The sequence below is a fragment of the Bombina bombina genome, chromosome 7, assembly GCF_027579735.1.
Source record: "Bombina bombina isolate aBomBom1 chromosome 7, aBomBom1.pri, whole genome shotgun sequence".
In the NCBI taxonomy this organism is placed as follows: domain Eukaryota; kingdom Metazoa; phylum Chordata; class Amphibia; order Anura; family Bombinatoridae; genus Bombina; species Bombina bombina.
The window spans coordinates 353,205,528-353,227,696 of NC_069505.1; the positions used below are offsets into that span (position 1 = coordinate 353,205,528).

Consider the following 22,169-nt stretch of genomic DNA (forward strand, 5'->3'; position numbering starts at 1 on the left):
AGCTTCTGTTATGTTCCTGTCCCTTTAACTCCTGATGATCAGGTTCTGACATCCCTATTTAAGGCCCCACCTCCTGTCTACATATGCTTGGTAATTTGTACTCACTTAGCTATAGGCTGAGCACTAACGAAGACACCTTGCTGATATTCCTATCCAAGGAATTTCTACTAACCTTGCTATACCTTCATTCCTGGTTCCTCTGTGGCTGTAAGCATCCAACCTAAGATCGTCATTTACCAGGACTCCCTATTACTGTCTAGGATCTCTACGGTACCTGTTACCTATTGTTGAGACGCATCCGGCTATTCACAGTGAAGCCGTGAGTCAGCGTCTGACGTCATCCCAAGCCTCCGGATCCCCGCTCTCTCTGGCTGCAAACAAACAGCTTGAGTGCTTAACTGCAACTCTCCCTGAAGCTGTGGCAACTTCTACCATTTCCCTACTCTCTGAAGTTGGTAACGTATTGTACCTTATTTGCACTTACTACTTGAAGGAATATCCTGCTTGATTTAATTGTGACCGCATCTGCATTTCCCACTATAACGTTTGCTACCTGATTGCCTGTAACATCTAACAACTCTGCTTGATGAACTGTGCTTACTTTTCCTAATGCTTATTATGAAGTGATAACACTGTTGTCTAACAAAAGACTGCCTGCTGCATATATCAACACTAATAACACTGTTGTCTAACAAAAGACTGCCTGTTGCTTATATCAACACTAATTGTGGAGCTGTGCTTTCTTGCTTACAAATTGTGTGGGAACACTCACAGGTTGCAACCTACATTACTTTGAGGCTGACATTCCTCTAGTTACTTTATTACCTGTTATTACCAACTTCTATCTATCATTATTCTGTAATATATATTACTTCTAATCTGTATTATTATCTGCATATTGCACCCTGGTATTGCAATCGTGATAATATACCTTTGCACTATATTTCTTTCACTCTGTATCCATGCAGCAGTGACCCTCAGATCAATGAGCAAAAACAAGGTTCTTGATTACATCTTATGAGCCTAAGGTTTGGTGTGAGACTGAGTGGTCCTATAATTAAGGATATAAAATTCTTCTTAACACAACAGCTTCTAATAGATTTTGTTCCTTTCGTCAGAATAGGTAAGAAAAGGTAGACTCCTCTGCTCAAAAGCAAGGCACCTCTGGTTAAGCCTGAAGACCTAGTGCTGACTGGAACAAGTCAAAGCAAGGTAAGAAATCTATCCCTACTACCAAAATTGCATGAAGGTGTAGCCCCTGATTCAGAGGTTCTGGTAGGGGCCATATTAAGCTTCTTTCAGGGGGCTTGGTTTCAGCCTGTCTCAGACCCCTGGGTTCTGAATATGGTTTCTCATGAATATCAAATAGGATTCAGAATAAAGCCTCCCAGAGGAAGGTTATTTCTGTCAAATGTTCCAAGGAATCCTGTAAAGTCTCAGATCTGGAAATTATGAGAGTGATCCAGTTCCTTTGCAGATTTTATTCAAATGTATCTATTGTTCCAAAGAAAGAAGGTACTTTCAGATAAGCTCTGGATCTAAAAGCTCTGAACAAGTTTGCAAGAATTCCATCTTTCAAAATGACAAGTATTCTAACTATTCTGCCTTTTGTTCAGCAAGGTAAGTTTATGTTCACAATAGAACTAAAGGATGCTTACCACCTTTGTATTCCTATTCACCAAAAATCTGGACATCTTGGTTCAAGCTCTATATTATCCTTTAGCAGAATCCCACACCAACACACTCTTTTTGTTTCTGCAACAGCACGCTTGGAGGATAAATTTTCCAAAAAGTTTTTTGGTTCCTCAAAGGAAACTTTTTGGGATTTTTAAATAGATTCAGTCTCCATGAGCCCTTCTCTAACAGAGCAGAGGTTTGAAAGTTGTCTTAATCTTCAGTTTCCCATGATTGCAGCTTCAAATGCTGCATCAATGGAGATTATACTCAGCTGTCTCAAAATTTATTTATGGATCCCTGTACCAGTCAGTCTCTAACAATGGTTGGATTAGATCAGTTATTATTCAGGGGGCTTCTTTTGCTCATCCTAACTGGACTGTGATCCCTACAGATGCAAGTCTGTCAGGTTTGGGAGCTGTTTTGGGGTCTCTGGGAGCACAGGTAGTTTGGGATCCTCAGGAGGCGAGGCTACCAATCAATGTTCTAGAACTCTGTCTTGAAGAGACCAAAAAAATTGCACAATGTCAACCATCATGGGGCAACTCACAGTTCCTTAGCAATAATGGAGGTGTCTCAAATTCTCTCATGGGCAGAAATTAATTCCTGTCTAGTCTCTACTGGGAGGCAGACATTCCCAACCAATCTCTACATCCAGGGTAGTGGTCTCTTCACCAAGGTGTGTTCAATCAGATTGTTGATTTAACCCTTTAAGGACACAGCTTTCAGTTTGCTTAATTGTTTTATGACGGAAAAATTCTGTCATATGTCCTTAAGAGGTTAATAGCCTGTCATTTGAACAACAAACTTCCCAGGTACTTTGCAAGGTCCAGGGATTCATCAGGTGGAGTTAGTGGATCCTCCAGTAGTTCCTTGGTCATCATCTTGCTTATCATCTATTTCCTCCTCTGGTACTTCTTCCTAGAGTAATTTTCAAGATAAGCCAAAAGAAGTTGCTAGTAACCTTGATTGCCCTAGCATGACCTTCCAGCATTTAGTATGCAGATCTGGTTCAAGGTCCATATTTCCATCTGGATCTCATGTCTCTGAACGTGATTGCATGGAAATTGAACGTTTAGTCCATAGACATAGGGGTTTCTCTGATTCTGTAATTGAAACCTTGAAAGTCTGTAACTAGGATAATCTATCAAAAGATCTGGAAGGACTATTTCTTGGTGTATAAATCATGGTTTTTCCACACATTTTTTTCAGAATTTGCAGGATTTTGCAGTACTTACAGGATGGTCTGGATAAGGGCCTATCTGCCAGTTCACTGAAGGGGCAGATTTCTGTTCTTTCAGTTTTGTTACACAAAAAGATTGCTAATCTTCCTGATATTCATAGTTTTGTTCAGGCTCTGGTCTGTATTAAACCTGTAATCAAGCCAATGTGTCCTCCGTGGTACAAATGGTTGTAAATGCTTATCTGTGATCCCCTTTGTTCAGAAATAGCAGACCTATATGGGTTGGCATTGCTTTTAGGTAATTAGAAGGCCGCCAAATGACGCTGCGCACGACACTTGTATTATGCCCAGCAGTAAAAGGGTTAATTAGGTAGCTTGTAGGATTAATTTTAGCTTTACTGTAGATATCAGCCTCCCACCTGACACAACCCACCCCCTGATCCCTCCCTGGCCCCTCTCAAACAGCTCTCTTCCTTCCCCCACCCCCCAAAGGTCAATAAGTTTTTTTTTTTCTCTTTACATTTTTTTTTTTAAATTATATATTTTCTGCAGGGTAGTATCTCCCCAAAACATTTCTCTAACCCTCCCCCTCTACCTATTTGCAGCCATTTTAGGTAATGGCAGCTGTATGCCAGTACCCAGTTTGCTGCAAAATAGGCAATACCCAAACCCCCCTCCCAAATCCCTTTTCCTCAAATTATCCCACATATGACCCCCCTCCACCCTCCTTCCCCCTCAATCAAGCAGTTGGAGTTGTTTTTTTTTCCCTGTAGGATGGACGAGCAGTCCCGCCCACCTTCTCCAGGGAGGGCCGCCCACACGCCTCCCTCCTTACGCTCCCACCCACCGATTGGTTCCACCGCTATCCGATGTAGAGCGCCACAGAGTGACCCTCTCTGCTTCGGTAACTCTGCAACTCTATTTCTGCAGTGCCCCACTCATGGGGCATGCAGAAATAGCACAATCTCGCAATTTTGAGCGAGATTGTGGCAGAGAGAAGCCCAGGACTGCAGCGACTTACAGGGTATGTCGCTGGTTCTTAAGGGCATAATGACCAACGTCGTACAGGGTACGGCACTGGTCGTTAAGGGAATACTGAACCCAAATTTTTTTTCTTTCATTATTCAGATAGAGCATGCAATTTTAAGCAACTTTCTAGTTTACGTTAATTATCAAATTTTTCTTCGTTCTCTTGCTATCTTTATTTGAAAAAGAAGGCATCTAAGCTAAGGAGCCAGACAATTTTTGGTTCAGACCCTGGACAGTACTTGTTTAATGGTGGGTGCGCAATGAGCCACCAATCAGCAAGCACAACCCAGGTTGTGAATAAAAAATGGGCCGGCTTCTAAAGTTACATTATTGCTTTTCAAATAAAGATAGCAAGAGAATGAAGAAAAATTGATAACAGGAGTAAATTAGAAAGTTGCTTAAAATTGCATGCTCTATTGGAATCATGAAAAAAAATGTGGGTTTAGTATCACTTTAAGATAAACTTCTAGTTAATTTTTCTGGTCCTAGGAAGAGTCAGAAAGTTCCTGCTGTTTCTTTAGCCTCTTAGTTGACAGGTTTGATTCACAATGCTTATTTGGAGGCAAGTTTTTAAATCCCTACCTTTATGTTATATTCATAAAAGATTATATAGAATAATAAAGAATTATAAGAACATTCAAAAATGAAATTTATGCTTACCTGATAAATTTATTTCTTTTATGATATGACGAGTCCACGGATTTCATCCTTACTTATGGGATTACGCCTCCTGGTCAGCAGGAGGAGGCAAAGAGCACCCCAGCAGAGCTGTATATATAGCTCCTCCCTTCCCTCCAACTCGTCATTCGACCGAAGTTAGGAAGAGAAAGGAAAAGCCAAAGGTGCAGAGGTGACTGAAGTTTAACAAAAAATAAATAAATACCTGTCTTAGAAATGACAGGGTGGGCCGTGGACTCGTCATATCGTAAAAGAAATAAATTTATCATGCAAGCATAAATTTCCTTTTCTTTTACAAGATATGACGAGTCCACGGATTTCATCCTTACTTATGGGATACAATTCCAAAGCTATAGGACATGGATGAAAGGGAGGGACAAGACAGGAACCTAAACGGAAGGCTCCACTGCTTGAAGAACCTTTCTCCCAAAAACAGCCTCAGACGAGGCAAAAGTATCAAATTTGGAAAACGTGTGAAGAGACGACCAAGTTGCAGCCTTGCAAATCTGTTCAACAGAAGCATCACTTTTAAATGCCCATGAGGAAGCCACGGCCCTAGTAGAATGAGCCGTAATTCTTTCAGGAGGCTGCTGTCCAGCAGTCTCATATGCAAAACGGATGATACTCTTCAGCAAAAAGAAAGAGAGGTAGCCGTAGCTTTCTGGCCCCTACGTTTTCCAGAAAAAAACAACAAATAATGAAGATGATTGACGAAATTCTTTAGTCGCCTGCAAGTAAAACTTCAGGGCACGGACCACGTCCAAGTTATACAACAGACGCTCCTTCTTAGAAAAAGGATTAGAACACAAGGAAGGAACAACAATTTCCTGATTAATATTCTTATTAGAAACAACCTTAGGAAGGAAACCAGGTTTGGTACGTAAAACCACCTTATCAGAATGGAAAATAAGATAAGGAGAATCACATTGTAAAGCTGAAAGCTCAGAAACCCTTTCTCCAATCCTTCTTGGAGAAAAGATAAAATCCTGGGAATCCTAACCCTACTCCATGAGTAGCCCTTAGATACGCACCAATAAAGATATTTACGCCATATCTTATGGTAGATCTTTCTAGTAACAGGCTTACGTGCCTGAATCAAGGTATCAATGACCGAATCAGAGAACCCCCGCTTAGATAAAATCAAGTGTTCAATCTCCAAGCAGTCAGCTGCAGAGAAACCAGATTCGGATGATGGAAGGGTCCCTGAATGAGAAGGTCCTGCCTCCATGGAAGCTTCCACGGTGGCAGAGAGGACATGTCCACCAGATCAGCATACCAAGTCCTGCAAGGCCACGCAGGAGCGATGAGAATCACCGAAGCCCTCTCCTGTTTGCTCCGAGCAATCACCCAGAGAAGGAGAGCAAACGGTGGAAACACATAAGCTAGGTTGAACGACCAAGGCACTGCCAAGGCATCTATCAGTTCGACCTGAGGATCCCTGGACCTGGATCCGTATCTCAGGAGTTTGGCATTCTGATGAGATGCCATAAGATCCAACTCCGGTCTGCCCCATTTGAGAATCAGTGGCAAAGACCTCCGGATGGAGTTCCCATTCCCCCAGATGAAACGTCTTTCTGCTCAAAAATTCCGCTTCCCAGTTGTCCACTCCTGGGATATAGATTGCTGACATAACAAGAGTGAGCTTCCCCCCACCGAATTATCTTGGATACTTCTGTCATCGCTAAGGAACTTCTTGTTCCTCCCTGATGATTGATGTAAGCCACAGTCGTGATGTTGTCCGACTGAAATCGGATTGGCCGAAGCCAACTGAGGCCAAGCCTGAAGCGCATTGAATATTGCTCTCAATTCCAGAATATTGATTGGAAGTAGAGACTCCGACACCCCCTGAGCCTTCAGGGAATTCCAGACTGCACCCCAGCCTAGTAGACTGGAGTCCGTTGTCACTATCATCCATGTGGGTCTGCGGAAGCACGTCCCTTGGGACAGATGATCCGGCGACAACCACCAGAGAGTCTCTTGTCTCCTGATCCAGATCTATCTGAGGAGACAAATTTGCATAATCTCCATTCCACTGCCTGAGCATGCACAGTTGTAGCGGTCTGAGATGAAAACGAGCAAACGAAATGATGTCCATTGCCACCACCATCAATCCAATCACCTCCATGCACTGAGCCACTGATGTTCGAGGATTGGACTGAAGGGCTCGGCCTGTATTCAGAATCTTTAACTTTCTGACTTCCGTTAAGAAATTTTTTATGGATATAGAATCTTTTAGAGTTCCAAGGAAAGGAACCCTTGTCTGTGGAATTAGTGAACTCTTTTCTAGATTCACCTTCCCCCCATGAGTCCTCAGAAAGGACAGAACCATGTCTGTATGAGATTTTGTCAGTTGATAAGACGATGTCTGGATCAGAATATCGTCCAGATAAGGCGCCACTGCAATGCCCCTGCGGCCTGAGAACCGCCAGAAGAGACCCTAGAACCTTCGTGACGATCCTGGGTGCTGTGGCCAACCCGAAGGGAAGAGCCACGAACTGAAAATGTTTGTCCAGGAAGGCAAACCTTAGGAACTGGTGATGATCTTTGTGGATAGGAATATGAAGATATGCATCCTTCAAGTCCACGGTAGTCATATATTGACCCTCCTGGATCAATGGCAGAATTGTCCGAATAGTCTCCATCTTGAAGGATGGGACTCTGAGAAACTTGTTTAGACTTTTGAGATCTAAGATGGGTTGAAACGTTCCCTCTTTTTTGGGGACCACAAAAAGATTTGAGTAAAACCCCTGCCCCTGTATTGGAACGGGACGAATTACTCCCATAGTAGAGAGGTCTTTTACACAACCTAAGAACGCCTCTCTTTTTATCTGGTCTACAGACAATCGTGAAAGAAGAAACCTCCCCCTTGGGAGAGAATTTTTGAATTCCAGTTGATACCCTTGGGACACGATTTCCAGTGTCCAGGGGTCCTGAACGTCTCTTATCCAAGCCTGGGTAAAGAGAGCAAGTCTGCCCCCTAGTAGATCTGGTCCCGGATCGGGGGCCGCCCCTTCATGCTGATTTGGGAGCAGCAGCAGGCTTCTTGGGCTGTTTACCCTTGTTCCAAGCCTGGTTGGGTCTCCAGACGGACTTGGCAAAATTATCTTCCTGCTTAGTGGAAGAAGAAGAGGGGACTCCCTTGACATTCCGAAAGGAACGAAAATTATTCTGTTTACCCCTCAGTTTAGCTGCTTTATCCTGAGTTATGAGATGACCCTTACCTCCCATAATGTCAGAAATGATTTCTTTCAAGTCATGCCCGAATAGGGTCTTTCCTTTGAAAGGAATAGCCAAAAGCTTTGATTTAGAGGACACATCAGCAGACCAAGATTTTAACCATAACGCTGTACGCGCTAAAATTGCAAATCCCGCATTCTTAGCTGCCAGCTTGGCAATCTGAAAGGCGGCATCCGTAATAAAAGAATTAGCCAGCTTAAGAGCCTTAATTCTATCTAAGATTTCCTCTAAAGGAGTCTCAGTCTTAAGAGATTCTTCTAAGGCGTCAAACCAAAAGGCTGCCGCAGTTGTAACTGGTACCATACAGGCCGTCGGTTGTAAGAGAAAACCCTGATGAATAAATAACTTTTTTAGAAGACCCTCCAACTTTTTATCCATAGGATCTTTGAAAGCACAACTGTCCTCAATAGGAATAGTTGTACGCTTAGCCAGGGTAGATATAGCTCCCTCCACCTTAGGGACTGTTTGCCAAGAATCCCGAACAGTGTCAGCTATAGGATACATTTTCTTAAAATTAGGGGAAGGTGAGAACAGGATACCTGGTCTTTCCCATTCCCGCATAATAATTTCCGAGATTCTCTTAGGAACCGGAAAAATATCAGAGTAAGCAGGAACCTCTAAGTATTTGTCCATCTTACACAATTTCTCTGGTGGTACCACAATAGAGTCACAGTCATCCAGAGTCGCTAAAACCTCCCGAAGTAACAGGCGGAGGTGCTCAAGTTTAAATCTGAAGGACATGACGTCCGAGTCTGTCTGAGGTAACACACTTCCCGAGTCTGAAAGTTCCCCCTCAGACAGAAGTTCCCTACCCCCCAAATCAGATCCCTGTGAGGGTACATCGGAAATAGCCATCAAAGCATCAGACGTCGCAGGAACCAAGGTGGCTTCTGTCCTGCTGCATTTGCCCTGCAACACTGGCAACTTGGATAAAACCTCTGTAAGGGTGGATGACATAACTGCAGCCATATCCTGCAGAGTAAATGAAGTGGACGCAGTTGAGGAACACGGCGTCGCTTGGGTGGGCGTTTAAGGTTGTGACGCTTGGGGAGAAAGTAGCGGCATACCCTGATTCTCATCAGTCTGAGAAGCATCCTTAGACATACTTGCATTAAAGAAAATCTGTTCTTTACATTGTAAGGCCCTTTCAGTACATGAGGGACAAAAAGTAAGAGGGGGTTCCACATTGGCATCTAAACACATAGAACAGGTACTTTCCTGTAGTTCAGCCATGTTAAACAGACTAGCAATATTAGTCATTCTTTACTTGATATATTTAACCTTAAAAGTCAAATCTTATAGTAAAATATTTGAAATAAAAAAGCCTACTGTGCCTTTAAAAAATAAAAGCGCAATTTTTCTGCTTGCAGTAATAATAACTTTGCAGCGATAAAAAGTGCCATACAAGACTTAACAAATACTGCTCTGTTTGTTCAGTTCAGCCATGTACCAATCTTAATAAAACTCTAGACACTTACCCCTCGCCACAGCACTGCTGCGGCGCCTACCTGCCCCCAGACCAACACTGATCTTCCATGAGCGGCGCTCCCAAGTCTCTTTGTACCCTTATATGCACAAACTGACTTAGGCCACACTGGAGCCCAGGAACCTGCTGCCAATCGGAGATCCAGATGACTAATGTGCGGCTGAGCGCGCAAATTTGAGTCAAACTGAGACCCGCATGGGAAGAAAAACATGTCGGTAACCCAAATAACGAAAAACGCCAATGTGCCCCTCTTAAACACACATTCCCTTAGCCAGTTATAAGTTACTACAGATAACGACAGCCCTTGGGGAACAATCCTCATCTCCCAGCGTCAGCCCACACACAGCATACTCAGTATAAGTGAACACAATAGAGTCACTGCACAAACACACAGTTGATAAGTAATAAAAGAAAAGGGAATTCCAGGTACACCATTTCATTTTTACATAGTGCATACCGTTATCCCTCCCCAGTACAGGGAATAATGTCAGCCTGTTCAGATGTATCTAGTCTCCCCAGAAGCAAATGACTGAACATACCTTAATGCTGAGCGCAGCATGACACGGTTCCCCACACTGAAGATGTTCTTTACACTACCTTCAACCGATCTGTGGGAAACAGCAGGATCTTAGAGAATGTTTGCTAAGATCATCAACAATCAGGGCAGAAAATAAAATGTCTCCACTCCTCTTGGGAAGTTATTGACTGACGATTTCTCCCTGAGAAAAATAGTACTCACTGGCACCATTTTAAAACAAAAAACTTCTTGATTGAAGAATCTATACTAACACCTCAAAAAAAAAAAAATACAAGCCAATGTGGCTGAATATAAATGTGTTAAGAGAAATTAGGAAAAAACGTAGGGCATTTAAATTATTCAAAGAAAATAGTACAGACTCAAAATTCCATATTTATAAGGAATGTAACAAAGAATGCAAAAAAGCAATCAAATTAGCCAAAATTGAAAATGAAAAATTAATTGCAAAAGGATTCTAAATCTAACCCTAAAAGGTTTTTAAGTACATAAATAGCAAAAAATCTAAGAAAGACAATATAGGTACATTAAAATGCAAGGAGAAGGCTGAGATACTAAACCAGTTTTTTTTCTTCAGTATACACAAGAGAGGAACCCTTGGATGATACTTTGGAACAAAATAGAACATGCCAGCCCAGACCATTAATTGGGTTATGTATAGAGGATATCAGGAACAAATTGGATAATATTAAGGTAAATAAAACTCTAGGCCCAGATGGAATACATCCAAGGGTGTTAAGGGAATTTAGCACTGTTATAGACAAGTTAGTCTGACATCAATAGTGGGGAAGATATTTGAAGGGATTATATTGATGAGCATATTCGTGTAAACAAGATTATGAGTTCTAATCAGCATGGTTTTATGAGAAATAGATCATGTCAAACTAATCTAATTAGATTCTATGAGGAAGTAAGTAAAAATATAGATAAAGGGGAATCAGTTGATGTGATATACTTGGATTTTGCAAAGGCGTTTGATACAGTGCCACATGAGAGATTAATGCACAAAATTAAGGGACTGGGAATAGCTGAAAATGTAAGTTTGTGGATAAATAACTGGATAAAAGATAGGGAGCAACGAGTATTAGTAAATGGATCATACTCAGATTGGACAAAGGTAACCAGTGGAGTACCCCATGGATCAGTGCTGGGCTCTATTCTTTTTAATATTTTTATAAATGACTTGGAGCTAGGATTAAAGAGTGACATCTCTATTTTTGCAGATGCTACTAAGTTAAGTAAGGTCATTAGGTCAGAGCAGGATGAACTTTCGTTACAAAGGGACCTGCAAACATTAGAAGTATGGGCAGGTAAATGGAAAATGAGATTTAATACGGGAAAATGCAAGGTTCTACATTTTGGAAGTAAAAATAAGCAGGCTACGTATTTTTTAAATGGGACAAGACTTAGCCAAACACAGGAGGAAAGGGATTTGGGGGTAGTAATAGATAAGCTAAAGATGGGTGCACAATGCAAGGCAGCAGCTTCAAAGGCTAATAAGATACTAGCATGTATTAAAAGAGGCATTGACTCAAGGGAGGAAAGCAGTTCAGAGAAGGGCCACAAAGCTAATAAGGGGATTGGAGAATTTAACCTATGAGGAGAGGCTAGCCAAACTGGGTCTGTTTTCTTTAGAAAAAAGGCGCTTAAGAGGTGACATGATTACTTTATATAAATATATTCAAGGCCCATATACAGAGATGGCAGAAGCTCTTTTTATTCCAAGAAAATTGTTTGTGACCAGAGGTCACAATTTAAGGTTGGAGGAAAGGAGATTTAATCTCTTGCAATGGAAACGTTTTTTCACTGTAAGAGCAATAAAATTGTGGAACTCATTACCAAAGGAGGTAGTGAATGCCAATACCCTAGATACATTTAAAAATTATTTGGATACATTTCTGTCTATAAACAAAATTCATGGATATGATTGCTAGTATTAAATTGGTTACCTTTTAGTGTGATTATTTAATCTTAACTGGAGCTTTTTGTATATATTTTAGATTTGTATAGGTTGAACTTGATGGACTTAAGATTCTTAAGAATCTTTGCCAGAGGGAAACCTACTGGATGTATAAATTTGGTACCCTATTCCCAGCGAGGCTAAACAAGAACATAGATATGTCTGCTATTTCAATGTTCTTATAATTCTTCACAATCCCCTATGCATTTTTTGTAGAATTTTATATTAAATGTACATCTTATTGAGTGGAAAACAATATACAGAGGTGCAAGATGGAAAAAAACACACAATATTCTGTACAAATGAACTAACAACTGATACTCTCCTTTAGGTCAGACCGCAGCCTTCTTGCAGTCTCTCCCTTGTGACTGTGTATAGATAGATAGTAGTAGTAGATGGCGCTGGTCTATTGAGTGATTTTCTCTAGTAAGTGAAGAGAAAAAAGGCTTGATGCATATATTGAAGCCAATTAATATGGGTGCAGTATACTCACTCCATAGGATGAATCTTTACAGCTGAAAGGAAACGTAGCATCAGATGGCAAGAGTCCACAGGTTCCTGGAGTCAAATACTGAATTTTCAGGTTTATCCAAAAGTGGACTATAAATGAATAGAGACCCAAATGACAAAAGTATCCAGTGTATAATTGAAAAAAATGTAGTAGCTTACTCCATAAATAAGGAGATTCCAGCTCAGCACAGCAAAACAAGATCTTGACAATCTTTCAACAAAGGATAAAAGGTTTTATTTGCTCAACGCGTTTCAACGGACGTGTAATACGTTGAAACGCGTTGAGCAATTAAAACCTTTTATCCTTTGTTGAAAGATTGTCAAGATCTTGTTTTGCTGTGCTGAGCTGGAATCTCCTTATTTATGGAGTAAGTTACTACATTTTTTTCAATTATACACTGGATACTTTTGTCATTTGGGTCTCTATTCATTTATAGTCCACTTTTGGATAAACCTGAAAATTCAGTATTTGACTCCAGGAACCTGTGGACTCTTGCCATCTGATGCTACGTTCCCTTTCAGCTGTAAAGATTCATCTTATGGAGTGAGTATACTGCACCCATATTAATTGGCTTCAATATATGCATCAAGCCTTTTTTCTCTTCACTTACTAGAGAAAATCACTCAATAGACCAGCGCCATCTACTACTACTATACATCTTATTGAGTGTATATCATGTCACCACCTTAACTGCATGCAACACTAGTTAGCAGAGGGTATAGCATATTTAAGGGCTAGTTATAGAAAGGGTTTCCATTTCTAAAAGAATTTACATCTCTAGAGATCGATCATACATCACATTGTCACAATCAATTGTCACTGATTGTTGAAATTACACACTAACATTAGCTATCAGTTACATGATACATTATGCAATTAGTAGTTTTTATTAAATATCACAATTATTACACATATCTCTTATTTAGGTTAGTATATGGTAGCACATTTTTTTCGACAATCACACACAGTTTATATTATTATATATAATTTAATATTTTACCACTAACTATATTCCTTGTAGATTGGAATAATAGATTAGCTACTAGGTAGCATATAATTCACTACTATTTTACGGTTTAGTATCCATTAAGCATAATTTTGTATTGATTCACCCTTATTATATTCACATTTTTATATATATTAAATTTGCGCTAATATTAGATAGGTTTAGAATAGTTTTTAACCATGTTTAAATTAAATAACATTTGCAATATTTTTTATTTATTTAGTGGATATGTGATATTTATACCTTTATTTATGTAAGTATTCAATAATGTTTGTGTGGGCGTAAGGTTTGCTATAATCCCAATATTTACTTTTCCATTATATGTATCACCATTTTAATATTCATGTATTTATAGTACATCATAAGTTTAGCTATATCAATTTAGGACAATGCGATTGCCGTCTGTATATTGGATTCACACGTTGGCTCTACCCAGAAATAGTTGAGGGCCGTGACTTTTTTTTAGCAACCACGTGTTTTAATAATTTGACATCTTTAGCCCTGATAGGATATTAGCCACGCTGCCACTAGTGACGTACACGGAAGTAATTTTAAGTACAAACTACACTCCCTCCGGAATAATAATAACATGCAAATCGTTATGAGGGGTACAAATAAGGTATGATCCAATGATGCTCAAATGAGATCTATCGTTAACATATAGGTGTGTTTGAATTTAAGAATAACTCGATTAATCACACCTATAACAAGTTGAAATATTCTTTTTTTGTCACAGAGGATTTTTAGATCGAAATACACATTTGTGAATTGAACTAACTACTATCATTCCACGAGCATTAAAATGTTCAAAGCAAGTTGTATACAAAACAGCATAAAGAATGAGCCCATGATAAAGACTGGTAGTTCGAATGTTATGAATCCTACATGGTGTTGACATGATATTCCCTATAAGATATGTTAAAGCTATATAGTTTTATATAATTTATATTCATTATTATTGTGTCTGTATATATTGTTAATGATTTTACTAAAAGGTAAGAGACTTATAGACAATCTATCCATATTCTATCTGTGTTTCTAATTGGATCAATTATTTGTACACACCTGAATAGGTGTGTTTCTGTTTAGAGGATAGGGATTGGTCATTAGGTATATTTAAGCCAGTACTCTCAGTTTAGGAACAGAAGCCTGATGAAACAGACAGTCTGAGAAACACGTTGCTTATTGTCTAAATGATTTTAGAGTCATATGTTTGACATATTTTTTACTTCACTCTACCATTAAATTCTGGTGTTTTAAAGAGTCTGAGCTTATTTAGTCCATCTTGGACAGTGGAGAGACCAGCTACCTTGTCGAGTCCAGTGAGCTGGGACACAAGAGTTCCCAGTCTGCCTCTATTAGCACAACTGAGTGCTGCCACGCTTGTATCAATTTGGCATTTTCAGTATTCCATTTGCTCCAACTATATCACACTAGGAGGCGCCTTTGTTTTTGTGATCCCCTTTTCACAGAGAAAGTTTGTATCCAGACCATCCATGTGACAAAGAGCTGACTCCTATCCTTGGGTGTGACACCATCTGTAAAACACAGGAGGATTTCCTTACATCAAAGAGACTGTTTTCTTCGGGATATCCCTGAGGATCAAGTCCCATTCAGCTAAGATTTTACTGAACTTTATTTTTAATCTATATCACAGCAATTTATTTATATATATATATATACATATTTTATTAGCTTATATACTGTATTTTATATTATTGTTCACCTACTGTGTTCATTTGAAATTATATGAACATTATTATTATTACCATACATAGGCCATCACTATCATTATAGGCCCTAGCCTTTAATTTGCACATGTCCAATTAGTGGGCTACGCCTTAGTTCTCATATCCTCATATTCATTTTGGTCCTAATTCTTATTTTTTGCGCCCCCTAGAGTTACCATCTAGTTTCTACAATATAAATTATAGTAATATAAAGACATCGTGTTCTAGGTGGGGATGATGCAGCAGGTTAAAGCTTTAAAGTTAGCTGTGCATATTAGGCAGCAACTACAACATATCCTGATAGGAGCCTCGTGGTTTCATCCGGCACATTTAGCAGTTTAAAGTACGTCAAAAGCACCAGTAAGAAAATCCTCTATGCTTTAATCACTATTAAAGTCTTGAAGGGTGAGTATATATTTATATTTTATATATAAAAAAAGACAAACACCAATTCTATTTTCGGAGCAGGAGCTTCTTTAGCACGCGTCTTGCCACTTTGGCGGTTGGCTCCGCCCCCTGCGTTTAGAAATGTTTAGTTTTTTTGTGTGATTGTTGGACATATTGAATACCTTTGTTTACTTGTGAAAGTCAGTTTAGTGGGTAAGTGTCCCCAATGTGGTTCTTTTTTAAAGGGACAGTCTACAATAGAATTTTTATGGTTTTAAAAGATAATCCTTTTTTTTAATACGCATTCCCCAGTTTTGTATAACCAACAGTTATATTAATATACTTTTTACTTCTGTGATTACCTTGTATCTAAGCACCTTCTTACAGCCCCCTGATCACAACTGTATTTATTATCTATTTACTTTCATTTAGTACTGTGTTGTGCTAACTCTTAAAATAACTCCCCGGGAGTGAGCACAATGTTATCTATATGGCAGACATGAATTAACAGCACACTCCTATTGTGAAAAGCTAATAAAAAAGCATGTGATAAGAGGCTGCTTGTAGTTGCTTAGAAACAGGCAGAAATGTAGAGGTTTAAAGGATATAAAGTATATTAATATAACAACGTTGATTGCACAAAGCTTGAGGGGGTAGTGATGGCAATATTTATCTTTTTAAACAGTAACAATTTTAGTGTAGACTGTCCCTTTGATAATCTTTATATATATTTTAACATACAGAATATCATACAATCAAATGTTACATTACTTACAACACAACGTTGTTGACTTGCCTGCTAGGGGTATGATAATTATATAGCTAAAACAAAGAGCCCTATGGGCGCCAACACCACTGTCATCTAGTGCTCTTGCAAACGTATAATTGTTATCATTCTTGCAAAACTGCAAAGTAAATTTGATCCCTGTAACATAAGAACAATTTTAAATTTACTTCTATGTAAATCATGAAGAAAAAAAATAAATATAACTGGGTTTCACAACCCTTTAAAAAAAAAAATAAAAAAAAATATTCAGATACTGCATTATACAATTTACTTCCATTATCAAACTTTGCAGTCTATGCACACTTGAGGCACCAGCTTCTGCTGAGCAAACGTTCAGTGTCTACATATGAGTCTGATTGGCTATCACATGATACAGGGGCAGCAAATTGAATTTTAAATGAGCAATAGATTTTTTTTCTGGCAGATTTCAAAATTGATTTCAGAGTAAATGCTGTTGCATTGTCTTTTTATTATGCATTTGTTGATTATACAAGTCTGTCTAATCAACATCATTATACAAGTACTGTCTACTTATACAGTCTGTTATCAAGCATTATTCTGGGCAGCCTAGAGTGTCAGCAGATTTGTTATGAGTGCCACAGGTTCCCAACCATGACCTTGAAAAAGTCAAGGTCATTAGAAATCAGGAAACACCTATTAATAGGCATTGCACAAAAGATCAAACAAAATAGTTCTTTATTGAATGCACAAAGTACTGATTGGATTGCTGTGGATATTTAAAAGGTAATAGAGAATATGAAGCCTCATTGCCAATGAATTTACTTATTTGATACAATAATTATGGTAGGGTTCAATCTTTGTCATATCATTTTAAGCACTTTACCTCAATTTTTGGTATACCTGAAGCTTTTCTGTTCTGTATTAGTTTCTAAGCGGCATATGCACATGTGACTAGAGAATACAAATACCATATCTGCTGGGAAAGGTGGTGGTGTGTATTGTGTTAATGATGACCTAATTTGTGTTATATAATCCACTGCTGACTGAGGAGGTGTGGAGTTTGAATTCTGATGCACAGGGCACTCACAGCATATCCCGCTGAAAAGTAGTAATAACTTTTACTAAAAACTTTAGTCAAATATATTCCAAAAATGTAAAAAAAAAACACCACACCATCTAACATTTTATTCTCAAGCTAATCTTTTGTATAAAAATGCATAATCCACAAAACACGCACAAAATGCATTCATTTGAATTTATTGAAGTCAAATTTATTTTCTGCTTTCAACATTACAAAAAAAAAAAAAAAAAGTATAAATTGAAGCTAGGTTCATAGAACCTAATGCTATATTCTCCATAAAAAAGGGAGAGCTTTATAACATTTTAATATATAAATATATATTAATCATATTTAGTCTTAAAGGACCAGTCTTAAAAAGATAGTTAATCCCTTTATTACTCATTCCCCAGTTCTGCATAACCAACACGGTTACAGTACTACACTTTTTACCTCGGATTACCTTGTATCTAAGCCTCTGTAGACTGCCCCCTTACCTTAGTGCTATTTCTGCATTTAGCCAAACAGTGCTGACACATTCTTAACTCCAGAGGATTGAACACAATGTTATCTATACGACACACATTAACTATCATTATCTGGCTTTGAAAAGGTAATAAAAAAAATGTACTAGATAAAAGGCAACCAGCAGGGGGCTTAGAAACAGGCAGAGATATATTAACATAATGCTGGTCGTGCAAACCTGGGAAATAGTAGTAAAGACGTTATCCGTAGACCGTCCCGTCAAATGCACAAGATACAAAAATGTCCTTTATACTAAACGTGCATTCAGATGATGCAAAAAAACAATCCTGATGTAATAAACCAATGATGGCACAGCATTTTTTTCATTCCTGCGATTAAAACAGTTACTCTAAAAGCAGTAAAAGGTACAAATTTACACTAATCAGGCAGGAAAGGCTTAAATAACTACCCAGCAATGTTGCACAACTGTTCTAATGCTGCCCTGAAGATTTTCTCCAAAGAAAATAAATTATGTTGTAAAAATTCTGCCAAACTAAACAACCACATAAATGAAAAACTTTTTGAAGAGGATTCTTCTGAAACATTTTTTCCCCACTGCACTTCTTATTACACAAGTTTGGAGAATGATTGTTGAACGGAAATTCATTTTATACTACTACGAGGACAAACCAGCAATTTCCACAATGTGTTAGGAAGAACCAATCAATTGGTTTTTAAAATCTAAATCCACTTATAAATTCAGACAAACATTTATGTGCATTGGAGATATATGTAGGTTGTTATTCGGTTGCAAGAATGTCAATATTACTGTCGCAAGCATAGACGGTAATTCACAATCCAAACACAGCAGTCCTGGGTTTCCTTGTTGATTGCTGGGAACTTCTCACACAAAATCAGTGTTAAAATCATAAGTATCATCTCCTGGCGGGTTATCAAAACTGACTATTTTTGTCTTTGCGTTGTTGGTAAATTCTGTATATTAAAGAAAGAAAAAAATTACTATCAAATAATAATTCAGTTATAGAATTATTAAAACAATAAGTGGAATCCTTAAAGGGGCACATTACTCTAATTTTTGTTTTCCACCCATAAACAAGCGCAACATTTAAACATGTAGTTAGCTAAAAAGTTGTTTAAATAAATATATCAATATTAGCTGTGCACTAATGGTTTGCAGAATCACTTTTTTTTCACAGAAAGGGTAGTTTATTCATGAAATAAACTTCCATTAGAGATGGTATAAACAAACACTATGCAAGACTTTATGCCTGGGATAAGCATAAGGCCATAGCTGGTGACATAATCAGCAGAGTAAATCACATAACTCAGTTGTGCAATTAGATGCTCCTGGGTTTTACGTTAACCGTGTGTTTAATCCCTTGGTAGGTTGCGAGTTGTAGGGTCACTATTGTTTTAATGACATGTTCTAATAAATGAGAGAATGTAAGTTTCCACTATAATGGTACTTTAATATGAAAAAACAAACAAGTTACTTACAAGAAAATTATTACAAGGGAAAAGGCTGCATGCCACAACATCACTAAGTGAATTTAGTGGAAAATTACACAAGTTTAAGAATTGGAGAAATTAAAATATTAATGCTAGAAGTATTTGGGCTTTCACACATACCGATTGTTTTTGAATCCTCAATTCCTGGATTGTTGGACAGATCTGGCCTCTCCACTTCCTACGTGTAGACAGTAAAATATTGGGTAAAATATTGAGTAATCATTACATTCTAAACTGTACACAAGCTTAAAAAAAAAAAAAAAAAAAAAAAAGCGTAGTACTTATAAATAAATGGCAAGTTTTTTTTTAAATTTACTTAAAACAAACAAAAGATAAAAACCCACAAATAAAACAAAAACACATGAGGAGCTGTGATTTAATAGCATGAAACAAGGGGGCTTTCAGTATGTATTATATATTTTAATTAGTTTGTGCCTAATACAGCAATAGGAGTTGTCCCTATCAAGTGGTGATTACAGTATTAATACTAAAGTATAGGGTGAGCAGAAACTTACAGATTCCACTTTAACATCAAGTTAAAACAGTTTTACTGAACTTCTTCCCCACCCAAAAATGGTTAGTTGTTTACTGCTTGTTTATATGAATGACAGAAAACATCAATCTTTAAGGCAGCAGTTTAGGTTTGTGCAGAATCACCTTTTTTAATTGAGGGGGATGGCGGATTGTGATCTGCTGGTCAGCAATTTAACCATTTTGGGTACACGATCTAAAAGAATCAACTGCAGTTTTTGCTCAATAAGTTTGTTTGTCTGGCTTTTCTGTCCCTTTAATTAAATAGAAGCTCCCAAATAAAAAATCAGCAAAATACCTCTTTATCACCATCACTTAAGTCAACTTCCTTTTCTTCATGACCACATTCTTCATCTTCATTCATACTTTCTATTTCATCTTGTTCTGGAACTTCATCTATTATTTCACTCTCATCCATTATGGTATTGGTCAAACCAGCAGATTTAAACACAATGCTGCTGGCAGCACTAGGACACTTCAGAGCTGCAAAAAACAAAGAATTTCTCGTTACGGAAGGGGAAACTATAGTTGATTAATTAGAAGGAAGCATTGTACAAAAAAATAATAATATTTTTTTTTTTTAAAAGGATATGGTTTAACGCTTTAACTGCAGTCATTTCCACCACTGAGCTGACAAGCACACATATCAGCAGATTCAAACTATACACACACAGTTGTATGCAAAAGTTTAGGCACCCCTGACAATTACCATGATTTTCATTTATAAATAATTGGGTGTTTGGATCAGCAATTTCATTTTGATCTATCAAATAACTGAAGTATTTCAGTAGTGAAAAGGTTTATTGGATTAAAAGAAAATCTGCAATATGCGTCAAAACAAAATTAGACCGGTGCATAAATTTGGGCACCGTAACAGAAATATTGCATCAATATTTAGTAGAGCCTCTAGACGCTTCCTATAGCCTGTAATGAGTGTCTGGATTCTGGATGAAGGTATTTTGGACCATTCCTCCTTGCAAAACATTTCCAGTTCAGTTAGGTTTGATGGTTGCAGAGCATGGACAGCCCGCTTCACATCACTCTACAGATTTTCAATGATATTCAGGTCTGGGGACTGGGATGGCCATTCCAGAACATTGTACTTGTTCCTCTGCATAAATGCCAGAGTAGATTTTGAGCAGTGTTTTGGGTCGTTGTCTTGCTGAAATATCTATCCATGCAACCCTCAACTTTAACAAGATTCCCAGCACCGGCACAGCATCATGGAACATCCACCAAATTTTACTGTGGGTAGCAAGTGTTTGTCTTGGAATGCTGTGTTCTTTTGCTGCCATGCATAATGCCCCACGTTATGACCAAATAACTCAATCTTTGTTTCATCAGTCCACAGCACCTTTTTCCAAAATGAAGCTGGCTTGTCCAAATGTGCGTTTGCAAACCTCAAGCGACTGTTTGTGGCGTGTGTGCAGAAAAGGCTTCTTCCGCATCACTCTCCCATACAGCTTCTCCTTGTGCAAAGTGCGCTGAATTGTTGAACGATGCAGTGACACCATCTGCAGCATGATGTAGGTCTTTGGAGGAGGTCTGAGGGCTGTTTTTGACTATTCTCACCATCCTTTGCCTCTCCAATATTTTACTTATTGTGTCACTTCTGGCCTTAAGAAGAACTGTGCCTGTGGTCTTCCATTTCCTCACAGTGGACACTGACAGCTTAAATCTCTGTGATAGATTTTTGAAGCCTTTCCCAAAACCATAATGTTGAACAATCTTTGTTTTCAGGTCATTTGAGAGTTGTTTTGAGGCCCCCATGTTGCCACTCTTCAGAAGAGAGTCAAAGAACAACAACAACTTGCAATTGGCCACCTTAAATATCTTTTCTCATGATTGGATTGCACCTACCTGTCTATGAAGTTCAAGGCTTAATGGGCTCACTAAACCAATTGTTTATTCCAATTAATCAGTGCTAGGTAGTTACAGGTATTCAAATCAACAAAATAGCAATGGTGCCTAAATGTATGCACCTGTCTAATTTCGTTTTGATGCATATTGCACATTGCCCATTTTCTGTAAATCCAATAAACCTATTTTTCAAATTTAAAAAACAGTTATAAACCGTGTGTGTAACCTCCCTGCTAATGCTATAGGCATTGCAGAAATACCACTATGGCGATTTTAGGACTGGTCTAACTTGGAAGAAGAAATAGATAAGTATTCTAACAAAACTGCTGCAATGTAAACTTTCATGAATGAAAGTGCCAGTTTTTAAAAGTATTTTTAAAAACCGGCCACTCATTCATGAAAATGTATATTCATTTTAAAGGGGTTAAACAAAAAACACATATAAAAAAAACAAAAAACAAAACAAAATTCCAATTTAAGCTTTTCATGATTAATATAAAGCGCATACAAAAAAAAAATTCCAATTTGCTTCCATCAAACTTCCCTCTCTCTTGCTACCCTG

The 22,169-nt window shown here is 38.2% G+C and overlaps 1 protein-coding gene across 1 annotated transcript in view; it reads right to left on the reverse strand.

Annotated features, from left to right (window-relative positions):
- Nucleotides 1-17,405: 17,405 nt before the first annotated feature.
- GNL3 (G protein nucleolar 3) overlaps nucleotides 17,406-22,169 on the reverse strand; it is a 37,184-nt gene continuing 32,420 nt past the window's right edge. The window contains exons 13-15 of the mRNA XM_053721034.1: nucleotides 20,046-20,230; nucleotides 19,337-19,394; nucleotides 17,406-18,679 (exon numbers count right to left, since the gene is read on the reverse strand). Coding sequence (XP_053577009.1) covers nucleotides 18,591-18,679; nucleotides 19,337-19,394; nucleotides 20,046-20,230 — 332 coding nt within the window. The 3' untranslated portion in view covers nucleotides 17,406-18,590. The remainder of the gene's footprint in view (nucleotides 18,680-19,336; nucleotides 19,395-20,045; nucleotides 20,231-22,169) is intronic.